The 13,127-nt window shown below is 35.5% G+C and overlaps 1 protein-coding gene across 1 annotated transcript in view; it reads left to right on the top strand.

Moving 5' to 3' along the window:
- The window catches only part of LOC113094738 (kelch domain-containing protein 8B-like), an 88,538-nt gene that overhangs the window by 58,548 nt on the left and 16,863 nt on the right, over positions 1-13,127 (top strand). The window contains exon 4 of the mRNA XM_026260380.1: positions 5,917-6,141. Within this exon, the coding sequence (XP_026116165.1) occupies positions 5,917-6,141 (225 nt within the window). The remainder of the gene's footprint in view (positions 1-5,916; positions 6,142-13,127) is intronic.

The following is a 13,127-nucleotide window of genomic DNA, read 5'->3' as shown; positions in this document are numbered from 1 at the left end:
GTCACAACACATAACTTTGATTTGGCGTCATTTTTTTAGCTCCCCAAAAATAGCAAAATGAAATTTAATTCAGAGATTTAAATAATTCTTCTCATAAACGTATATTAAGTTTATCGAATGAATACATTTTTATAAGGTGTTATTGTTGTTTTATTATTAGTTACTTATATAATTAATAGATCTTGGAACAAAAAATACTTAGTGTCATTGAGCCCAATTCAATGTTTTTTAATTCTAGAGATGCCAAAGTTTTCTTTTAAGATTAGGGTTAATAGTTAATAATTTAAGAACATTTCACAGTTAAATATCTAGGTGAATGTGTGTGTGTGTCTGAGAATGCAAGTTGCTTTGCATGATAGCCTCTTCTAAATGTGTACAAGTCTGAGTTTGATGTGCATTTGGAGGAGTTAGACTGTGTATGTGTGAGATTTATAGTTGATCAGAGTGTGTCTGTGTCCATGGGGTTGATGATCATGTGGAGTTGACAGTGTGGGGTCTTGTTTTGCCAGATTTGTCCTCTTTCTAACCTCTCTGCACTGTGAGACATTCTGTTCAGGTCAGACACAAAGATCAGCTGCCCTCTCACTCTTTGAGAAGTCATTAAAACTCTGCCTCCCTACACACACACAAACTAACGAGGACCTACTGGAGATGTTTTTGTATAGGTGTAGGCTAGATATGGCAAGAGTGATGGGCAACATCACCTTCCCATGCCAACATATGATCAATCAGCCTGGTGAAGCAGACATGCTCTCATTACTGTTACACACCTGGACTCACATTCACACACAACAAGTAAAACTTCTGTGTTACCAAGTAACTTATTACCAAGTCTTCTTTGGTTTCATATACAGCTCAAACTGAATGTGAACAGAAATGCTGTGAATTCAGTAGAGATGTTCTGATTTGCTGTTTAAGATTGGTTGAATGTAGATTATGGAGAATATGTTAATGTGCATCTCCTCCCTTAAGATCACCAAAATTAGCCTCTGGGGACATATATATTTATATAATATATTAGATCTATTATAAATTAGTATAAATTAGTTAATCTTACTTTAATGGTTTTGGGAACTTTTTCTTTTTATTAACAAAAGAATAAAAACTAAAGTGAAGAGTTTTTTATTTAAATTATGTTTAGTGATACAGATTTTTCCAGTCTAAACACAATTTTGCTTTCTGCACAGATACATTTTTACTGGAGTTTGATGAATTCAGATTTTCAACCTCGCAAAAACTTAAAATTTGTTATTTTAGCAGTCTCCTACGATAGGTTTACATTCATGCAAGGTCAAAAACATTTTTGTTTTCTCAAAATATGCATTTAATATCACCTAGTTTTCGAACGATTCTTGAACTATTTCTTTGAAGCAGTTCTAAGATTCAGTTGCTTTAAACCCCTCCTTTCCGTGAGTCTACTCTGCTCTGATTGGTCAGGTGGCACAGTCTGTTGTGATTGGTCTACTGCATGTTGGAAACAATACGCTACAGTGTTTGTGGCCGGTCAATGTAGAACATAGGTGGCCATTATGTAAATGTGTTACCCCTTGAAGTGTAGCCATCACAGAAGTGGAATTGAAATAGCTGACGACTCATTTAGGATCTTCTGAGTTGATTTGGGAGACAATAACTTTATTTATCATGCACTTTTGGCTTTACAACTTTACAGATTGTTTACATTCACATACAGCTACATTACACACCGCATGAAAGACAATATTCAAAAGGGCATAATAACTTATGAAATTATTAGGAATTGAGATGTGTTGTGTGAAATACAGTGAAATAAGAATATTTTCTCACTAGACTCATGATTCTTCTCCTCCACTATGACATAGTTTTGTCTTGATGGTTAGACTTTAAACTCATTGATTTGACATCACAGGGAATAATTCATTCAGAGACTTGCTTTTGCTTATATCCCTCTTTGCAGTCTTCCTCATCATTCCTTCTTTCTATCTGTTTTCTCTCTCCCTCACTTGTGCTCAAAAGGCCTTTGTATTTCTTGTCATGCTTTAGATATAGTTTGACACTTAAAAAAAGTGCTGGACCACAAATAGAGCTGCGGTAGAATCACAGTAAGGCCAAGAATGAGGAACGAGCCTGTATCACAGAATGCTCATTTAGTTTTTATTTACTTTGGGATGATCCCCGTGGGGCCTTCATGAGATGAAAACACGTCTCTTGTTTTTAGCTGTAAGCATTATCAAACTAGCCAGTTGTGCAATTACAGGTTCTCTACAGACCTAATCGGAGATAGAAATCAAAACTTTGCAGTTTACCTCCTCCTACTCTTTCAGACAGTAATGATAATGTGATAAAAGTGTGAATTTTCTGTTACTGTCCCAACAAGTCTTGCATTTTATGACAAACAAGTACACTACTATTTTTAATTAATACTCTTATTAAGCAAGGACACATTAAATTGCTCTAAAGTGAGAGTAAATACCTTTTAATGTTTAATGTTTGTCTGCCCCAACTTTTGAATGGTAGTGTCATGTCAATTCACTTTAAAAAAAATAGGGAAAAGTCATTTTAGTCATGTATAGACGGATTAGTCTTTAATTCTAAAAAAAAGTTCTATGCTGCAGCACAGGGGTCTAAACATTTAGCTAAACATTTTAGCTCAAATAAAAGCTAAAAACAAAACAAAACAATATTAATAAGTAAAATTCAAATTCAAGTAAAAAAGATAGAATTCCCCGCATGAATCCAAAGTTCTTTAACAGGTAGTAAGTAAAATTCTAATGTAATGTGCTCATATATGACTCTTTACATCAATAATGATTATTTTCATGACTTTTGCAAATGTCACGAAGTGTATAAATGCATTACTCTAGTATATATGTTGTTATAGGTCAGGCATAAAACCCATCACTCAGTTTTATGCATTATGCTGCAGTTTTCCTGCTCTATCTCTCTATCCCTGCTGTAACACATTCAGTCTCTTTTCATCTTTGTTTTAAAATTCCGATTTACTTCTATGCAGTGTGTGTTATGTTACATTAATGTGTGTGTGTGTGTGTTTATGTGTGTGTGTGTGTGTGTGTGTGTGCTGCACACCAGCCGTCTGTCTTCAAATCAGTCTGTGGATGAGTTTGGCCCAGTACCAGCCGCACTTCACTCAGCTCAATATCTCACCCATACATGGCTCTGTTGAATCCACTCGTGTATTTGCCCTGTTCCCCTCAACTAATTTCACAAAATTTTGACCATGGAGACATTATGATTGAAGTCGAAAGGCTGAAAGAGTTTAAATAAGTTAATTAGAGGTGTCCAGAAAAGGTCAAAAGAACAAGACCTCTTAAATAGACTTCTGTAACCTCACTTCTTATAGAGACGTGCTGCCCCGTCCTCAAGACTTTTTCCCTGTTACTCTCACACTGTCTTGACTGCATTTCCGTTTTCTGGTCTGCTTTCTCCATCTCTTCACTCTTCCGCATTGTTCCTCAGACAGGTTCTTTCTCTCCTCCCTTTGTTTTGTCTCGTGTGTGTGTTATTCCCTGGCTGTCTGTTCTGTCCCAGAGGGCTCTCAGTAATGCCAAAGCTGGGAGGAGATCAGTCACATTGTGAATGCATAGTGAATGAAAGAGAACGTGCAAGAGGGGAAGAATAAGAGTGAAAAATGAAGGTGGACCTGGAAACGGGACAGTGTTTGATGCTTTCTGAGCTCTCACATACATAAGCAGTGATACACACCCTAGAGTTGTACACTTTACGCTGTTTTCCAGAGAGATTTATGTTCTTGTGCTGTACTATTGGTTGTAATTGTAGATCAGTCAGTTTCAACTGATTTAGTTTCAGAATGCAGAATAAAGAGTGGTTTTACAGCAAAATAACAAACCAAAACAGAACCACTGCTGTTTACTGTCCAAAAATAATTGAAATGTTCTTAAAATCCCTGAAATCAACATTGAGATCTGTATTTGTTTGGCAGTATTGACAGTTTTGGTTGCTAAAAGTTAAAAAAATGAACATTTTGGTGATTTCATATTATTAACTCACTTTGTTATTATTAATTTATTTTTATTAACCTTGTTTAGTTTTGTTCATGTTTTTTAAGGATGGGGACATGTCCTCTTCATGTTGGCATCTGCCTATTTTGGCTGCTTTTACCTAGTGACAGATGCTTTAGTACCAAAATATCACAGAGTTGGACATGTGACCTTTGACGTCATCAACAAAAACACAAGAGATAAGTTGTCCTCTCCGTTAAGTTTGCTTTTTATTTAAGATATTTTAGTGGAATAGTTCATCAACATTTTTTTAATTATGTCGTCATATACTCATCATCTAAACTTGCATTCTTCTGTGAAAAAAAAAAAAAAAAAAATATATATATATATATATATATATATATATATATATATATATATATATATATATATATATATATATATATATATTAAAAAAATGTCCCTGTGGGGTTTTGTTGTCCATACAGTGAAACTGTTTGCATAATATTGTTAAAAAGATCTGCTTTTATGTTCCACATACTGTAAGAAAGAAAATCATACAGGTTTTGAATGACATGAGGGTGAGTTAAATGATCACAGAATTTGTATTTTTTATTAATTATCCCTTTAAATACACAATTATATTATGGTATATGGCAAAATCTGGTTTTTGACCAGGGTAGATGTCGCGTTTAATTTGACTTAAATGACAACGTCAAATATTATTATCATTATCAAATGAAGTGAAAAGGGCAGTGCATCCAATGTCATATGTTTAGATCCTACAAAATGCCATTTTTATTGAAAATTTCATGATTGTTTTCTCCACTGTGACCATCGCTCCAGATTGTTTCATCAGCTGAATTATTTCTCCCCAGATATACAAGAATATGACATGAACTCCAATCCATCACAGCCTCATTTTCATTCTCATCACATTAAATATGCTGTCTGCTGTGACTAATGGATATTACTGTAGCTACACAGTCACAGAGGCTCAACTAACAGATCTATTGTGTTATCAATGAGAAGAGCTCACTATATCATCTTTCTCCAGTTATGCAATCCCAATAATAATAAGCTCCTCAGACATATTCCTCATACAAAAACAATAAAAACACAAAGACAAGATAAATAAAATGAGATCATTTGAGATATAAATTAGAAAATAGATCATATATATATATATATATATATATATATATATATATATATATATATATATATATATATATATATATATATATATATATATATATATATATATATATATATATAAATACACACAAACTCACTGGCCACTTTATTAGGTAAATCTCTAACCAGTCTGCCCATTTTCCTCTGACCTCTTACATCAACAAGGCATTTTCTTCCACACAACTGCTACTCACGGGATATTTTCTGTTTTTCTGACCATTCTCTGTAAACCTTAGAGATGGTTGTGCATGAAAATCCCAGTAGATCTGCAACCATTCCACGTTCGAAGTCACTTAAATCCCCTTTTTTTCCCCTTTCTGATGCTTGGTTTGAGCTTCAGCAAGTCATTTTCACCACATTTAGATGCCTGAGTTGAGTATATATATATATATATATAATTTTTTTGAGAATGTAAAAATGCTAAATGTTTGCTGTGAGGGGTTTAGGTGTATGGCAATCAAATATACGGTTTGTACAGTATAAAAACCATTGCACCTATGGAGAGTCCCCAGAAGGATAGTAAACCAGATATGTGTGTGTGTGTGTGTGTGTGTGTGTGTCAGAGACCCAATAATGAATAGGCTGTCAGCTTGTCTGAGGAGACCAAAGCATTGTCAGTGAGCAATGACATGTGATAATCGCACACACACTGACTCCCAGCAGGGACAGATGTAACTGAGTCCTATGAGAGATACCACACACAGACACACAAATATACTTCATCTTAATCCTCCAACCCTCTTCTACTTGTCCCCTCCAACAGGTGGGCGTCAGGGCAAGCTGCCAGTGACCGCATTCGAGGCTTTCGACCTTGAGATGAAGAGCTGGACGCGGTACCCGTGCATCCCCAGCCGCAGAGCGTTCTCGTCATGTGCTGCCAGTGACAGAGCGTTTTTCAGCCTAGGGGGTCTTCAGCAGCCAGGACCCCACAACTTTTACTCCAGACCTCACTTCGTCTCCACTGTAGAGGAATTTGATTGTGAGCAGGGTGAGTACTACATCTCTTTTGATGAATCTTAATTGACAAAATGATACACAAAAGAAATGTGACCATTACTATGTCAGCTCAAATACATTTTTCATTGCACATTGTTGGAGTAATAAATAATGTTTTTGAGAAAAAGCTTGCCCAGTTAGTCATTAACTACACTACTGTTCAAAAGCTTCAAGTCTATATATATATTAATAAATAATAAATAATAAACCTGACCCCAAATAAATATAAAACCTGACCCCAAATTTTTGAATGGTAGTGTATATACTGTAGAACAGTTTTGAATGCAATGTCTTTTTATATGTGTAAAATGACCTTGAGCTTGAGAAAGGTGCTGTAAAATCTAAAACATTTTGATTTGGCCTGTAAAGAAGTATAGTATCTATTTTTCTTTTCTTACTGGAAAAAAAAATCACCTTAATGTTAACACAAAGAGCACACTTAAATAATGGAGGATAGTTTTTACTTAAAGGGACAATAAGTAACTTTTTAGGTATTTTATTATCTAAAATCAATATTTTTATTCATAAATATGCCCTCAATGGTGTACAAATACATATGCCAATGTTTAAACTAATCCTTGTAAATGAAGAATTTATTATCTTTATATACATGGGACGGGTAGGTCGACGGAGGCTTCCATGTAGTTCCGCCATCTTGCAAAACTATAATAGCAGAGAGGGACAAAAAGTACTAAGCCAACGCGTTTCCACAGCGCGTTTTCGGTCAGAGCCAGAAACACAGGTGCAGAGCAGTGAGAGACGCTTGAAACTGCACCGGCAAGTTTAAAAGTCTGGATTGCATTCTTATTATGGACCATACATATGCCGCGCCACAGGAGAAGAAAACATAGTCGCCAAAACAGTCAAAAATAGAACGTAAAAGGAAACGTAACCGTAGATTACAGAAAACAAGAGTTAATGTCGGGGAAGCTTTTTCTAGGTGGAAAGAGCTAATGCTTGATAAAGATTTCAAAAGAGACGCTGAAGTGGCCAGTTTTCTTCTCGACAGGTAAGTCAGTGTTACAATCTATATTATAATATTTTTTTTTATATCTAACAATGCATATAATTCAGAAAATATAACGAATAAAGAAGACATAACTACTAATTACAATATTTCATGTTTTCCACAGTCAGTAATTCATACTGTAACATTCGTTTGTTAGTTGTCATGTTGCAGTTTGTTTGAAATAACACACCTGTTCACCTAAGGGAAAAATCGACGAAGTGCTATTAGAAGACATCCTGTCAAAGCTTTTTGGTACATATCGCCTACCGTAGATGCAACGCGCATTTGAAAAAGCGAGGCGCTGGAGAGCAAAATTAGTTTGAATGCAAAATACAATTTCACCACTAGATGGGAGTAATTCCTACTTACTGTCCCTTTAAAACGTTTTCATTAAGTCATCGCTGTATAGTTGAAATGTTGAGTGTTGTAGACAAGAGATTAACTGTCAGCTGTCATTATAAAAATAGGTGGCAAACTTTGATGACAGGAGTTTAATTGGTGAAGATCAAAGAAATAGTAATATGATGCTTGAGCGGCTGTATATAATGCTTTTAATACATATAATTTGATTTATCAAAACTCTCATGTCAAGTAGCCTGTGTAAAATCAGTGCTTTTATAATAAATAGATTTTAGTTTAATAGATTTTAATTAATATATAATACATTTTATAATAAATATTTTAATCAAATGAATAACATGATATACTGTTTGAATATTTGCATATATTTACATTTGGTATCATCAAATGAACTTAATTCAAAGACATTACATTATTGTAGCAGCTGGAAACTCTGAATAGGCACACAATAATGCCTTTAGGAGTCTGTATATTTATTTTATGTAGATATCATTGAACATAAGCCAAGCACAGGTCTACAGTTGACAGCAGTGTGTTTCAGTCAATGTTTAATCTGTCATGAAATCATGATACATAAACGTGGTACTTACAGCAGTACATTGATAACATTGTGGTCTCTTGTACATGGCATCCCCTCTCTCTCTTTTGTTCTGATACTGGGGTTGAAACCTCTCTGACAGCTCAGCTTCAATCTCTCAGCCTCACTACGTGATTGATGTGGTGTTGTGTTCACTGTACAAACAGCAATGGAGGGGTGGAAATATATCTGTTTCTCTTGCTATCTCTCTCACTACACAACAGGGGGGAGATCACTGGTATACAAAATGCTCTCCACTCTTTTGAAAGATTGACACTTAAGACTGGTTTTGTGGTCCAAGGTCACATATAAGGTCCTTGTGAAAACTGCTTAGTCAGCCCTCTGGCCTTATTAAAATGCATATTTTTCAATCCATTTCTCATCCTAAGGGAAGTCAGCAGGGGCACGCTGAATATGTATTCACCTTCCTCTGACCACAGGAAGTATTATTCAGTCATTGTGCACAAAATACATCAATATCAGCTTTACTTTGCACTGACTGGCCAATGCCTATTTTAAGAGAGTTTTTTAGCCATTTAAATATTCTGATGCCATATTATAATGTCCTGCGGTGGATATATAATTGAAGCCCATCTTCAAGGTGTACTGTAGTAGCTGACCTTCATAACCACCATACCACTGTTACTGTCTTGGACTTCATTTCCCATAACCCATTGCCTGGACTCATTATGTCTGATTGTTTTCACCTGTTGCTCATTACCTCTGCCTATATAAGCCTGGTGTTTTCAGTGGTGAGGGCAAAGTGAAGAGTTCTGAACCAGTGACGCGTTCAACACAGTTGTGTTGGGGAAAGGATTCATTATTTGAAGTGTGAGTCTCAACGTGGCCATCTAGTGGTCATAAAAATAGCTGTCTTCCGTTACAGCCACTGCTTTCACATCTAGTTTCTCTCAAGACTTGTCTTCCTGTTCTTGATATTCTGCCTGTTTATCTGTGTTACTCTGATAGCCTCAGCCTCTGTCATGATTTTGGACTGCTTATTGTGTTTGACCCCATGCTGACTAATGCTGATTTAATATTTACATTGATCTAGCATACAAAAATCAGAGACAACATTTAGAAATTTGGGCTTCAGAACCTTATTTAGGTTTCAGGGTTTTGAACCGTTTAACAGAAATTGTTGTGCAAATGTTTTTTATTCATTTTATTACTAATTTATTTATCATTCATTCATTTTATTACTATAAAATACTATAAAATAAATTCATTATTTCAGACTTATATGCCCTCTAGAAGCTTGCGTTCTGCAAGTGGACCTCGCTTGATTGTGCCATCCCAAAGAAACTTTTATAGACTTTTAAATTAAATGTTCCCTCCTGGTGGAATGACCTCCCTAACTCGATCCCAGCAGTCCTTAGCCATCTTCAAGAATCGGCTTAAAACCCATCTCTTCCATCTTTACTTGACCCTCTAACTGTAGGACTCACTATTCTAATTCTATTCTTAAAAAAAAAAAAAAAACTAACTGCCTTTCTAATCTTTTTGTATTCTATCTATTTTCTTTTTATTTATTATACAATTATAAAAAACATGACCTCTAACACTAGCTTGCTCTAATCTTTTTCTATTCTATATGTCTTTTTTTATTTATTATATTATTTAAAAGCCCTAGCTACATGTACCGCGTTTAAGCTAACTGAGACTTGTTATAGCACTTATATATCATTGGTCTTTTTGTTGTTTTTGATCGCTTACGTTGTCCTCATTTGTAAGTCACTTTGGATAAAAGCGTCTGTTAAATGACTAAATGTATAGAATGCATTGATACAATATTTTAAATTGTTCTCTGATGTCCCCAGAGTGTGTTTGTGGTGATTTATCTCAAAATACACCACAGATAATTTTTTTTTATAGCTTGTTGAAATTGCCACTTTTAAACACATGCAGGATTTTTTTGTGTTTGTCCCCTTTAAATGAAAATCAGCTGGTGCTCCCTCCTCCCTTTTCAGACGAGTGTGGAGCTTCAAGATGCTCGCGGGCATACCACCAGTTTTACAGAAAATAACATTTTACCACCATGTCCTTAGCGCTCTATGGAGACTCCCGTGTTCGTCTGTGAATCGCAACACACCAAACATGGCTCTTTGATGCTGACATTGTATCTCCAGCAGCTACAGCAAGAGAACAGTAATGGCAGACCGCAGCTTCTCACTCAGGGCTGTGTATTTGCTAATAGGGCAGAGAGCGTCATGAGAAGGACTTTCCCTGAGTATGGCGTCATAGTAGTAAGAAAAATGGTACTGATAGTGTTGAGAGACTGTTTATGATTTATTAGGATTCTAAAACAGTGAGTGAGTGGATTTTTACCATTATAGGCTGGTTGTTTTCACACACTGCAGCCACAAAACTGGGTTTAAACACTTTATAAAAGTGATTTTTGCATTCTATGGTACCTTTAAAATTATTTAATAGTCAAATATCAATAAATTAATATTTTTATTACATTTGAAAAATGCAAAATATAAGCATTTTAACTAATGCTTTCAAACTTTTGGTCCCCACTTTGTACAGTCTTCTGTGTTGGTTTTCTCCCAGTGTTCTCCCTCCTTGTTGGCATTTAATTAAACTGTAATTCTCTGTTATGTTTCAACCACTTTTTCTCATCCCAGGAGTACCACTCAAGGAGCTTTTAATTGTGCTAACAAAAATAAGTGTTCTCTCATCTTCATGTAAATAGCCAAGGCCCCACAGACCCCCAGCACTTACCACAAACATACGTGTTATTGGCTTTTTCATCTTCTGTCACCTTTCCTTCTTATTCCCTCTGTGTTTGCCAATGTTTATGTGTGTACGTGTTTGTCAGACTCCTGGACAATCTCTAACACAGAATGAAGTCTGATCAGTCCTCCTGATATAAGGGTCATTCTCAATAACCTCTTAAATCATATTCAGTCTACCTACAGTAGCCTATATATTAAAACTCTGCTACAGGAATGTATCCGTCTGTTACACTCAAATGGACAAATAGGACAAATAGAGAAGGAGAGAAGGGGGAAAAAAATCAATAATAAAGTAAAAAGGTTTCTGCATTTTTAAACCCCAAGCCACATTTTTAGATTAAGTGAGTTATAAGGCTTTTTACATAAAAAGAAGCTGGAAGAGTAAATAAAAAATCAATTGTATTTGATGACACCCATGCGTGCAGGGCTAACACGAGCAGAACAGGTTGTAGCCTGCTTAAGTTTAGCTTTTAATCAGAGGCATTTGCATTTAAATTCAGCTGTTGTGTGTTCTGATTCTGTGAGCTGTTAGTGTGTGAAAGAAAGTCTGTGTGTGTGTGTGTGTGTGTGGTATGTGTGCGCACAGGCCTATAGATGTGTGTGTACGGTTAATAGAGGCTAGCGCGAGTCCTGCTTGTGTAAGTGGCAATCACTAATTCCATTATCATTTTACCTATTACTGTAGAGGCTGTAGAGAAAAGCTGCCCAGTGTAATTACCGCCCACATTTACAGGCCGTATCCTCAATTACACATTACTGCTCTCTAATCTCCCCATTTAACACACATAGGGCTACATGTGTGTGCTCGTGTGAATTTATATTTCCTCCTGTATTAAAATGCAAAATACTTTTTTTTTTTTGACATTTTTAAAAGACAATCTTTTGCATTGTAATTTGCATTGTCTATTGCCTCCTTCATATGTACTGTATTTAATATGTACACTTTATTTGAAAAGAGATAATGTGTAGTCAACCGGTCTTTAGTGCAAAATAATATGAGAAGAGAGAGGCTGATACAAGAGGCGTTAAAGCAGCACAGCTCGGAAATCAGTTTCCTGGAACAAAGGTCAACTGTATAGTTTAATGGTTATTGGATTGCAGGATGTTGCTATACTAACCAGTCAGAGTAAAGTATCCCATTGAGCTGTGCTATAAGGAACTCACTGGGGCCAAATTTATTACATTACTGCATGGTATTACCTTGCAAAAGCCTGAGTATTTAAATGAAGTGATTAAATAAAACATCTTTTCCTCTTCAACATGATTTTTGTCACCAGAAAGCATGTTAAACAATTTTATTAGGAGTTGCTGATTAGTAGTTGTTCTGTTAATCAAGACAGCAGTAATTAGTCAAATATTCAAATGATGCTAAACAATTGACCAGACATACAGCAAGACGAGCAAAACCTTTTAGCATGTTGAGCATTAACTGATTTGCATGGTGCTAAAAATGCAGAAAGTTTTTGTGTGTGTGTGTTATTTTAGTATTATTTATATATTGAAGTTATAGTAGTGTGTGTGTGTGTGTGTGTGTGTGTGTATATATATATATTACACACATGTATGTACAGTATGTGTGTACTGTATTTATATTTGGCTTTTATCTCTTTCTGTACCAAAACAATTTATAATAGTTTTAGTTCACAATAACAACACCAGTTATTCTCCCTGCCACAGAATGAGAAACAAGAGGTAAATATTAAATCTGTTGACATGATTCTGATCCTGACAATTTCACCTGAATATGTTGTCTTTCCTTTTGCCTGTAGCAGATATATTCAATTACGAGAGCTGGATAAAGTATGATTTCTCTGGGTAGTCTGTGGTGAATCTCCAGTGCAGGTCTGGGTCTGACAGGATTCTCTCCCTCAAGCATCCTCAGAGCAGCACCACATAAAAGACTGAGCAGAGGCTTGTTAGAGAGGAATCATTAGTATCTCTTTCTGTTCCTCAGCTATCCTCTTCAGCACAGAGAACCTTCCTTTTTTATTGCTTCATTATAATCAGTTATTTAGTATATTGTTCAGCATTGAATTCCTTCTAAACCTTTCCTTTAAACCTCCCAGAGCATGGCTTCCTAATCGCCTCCCCTTATCGTATTAAACTCCTTTGTTCATTCAAAAACAAAATATTTACATAACTTCAGGAAGCTTCTCCATGCATTTAAATAACTGTAAACCTTCTCTGCAAAAAGAAAATAGTTTGAATAGATTTGGTCTAGTATTCTTTATGCCCAAATTAATTTAGTAATGCCAACTAAATGGCGTGAAAATGAGAAGGTCTGAAAGGGG

Source organism: Carassius auratus, unplaced genomic scaffold, assembly GCF_003368295.1.
Source record: "Carassius auratus strain Wakin unplaced genomic scaffold, ASM336829v1 scaf_tig00215416, whole genome shotgun sequence".
NCBI lineage: Eukaryota > Metazoa > Chordata > Actinopteri > Cypriniformes > Cyprinidae > Carassius > Carassius auratus.
Note: the sequence above shows the minus strand (reverse complement) of the source record. Positions and strands in the feature narration are given on the sequence as shown.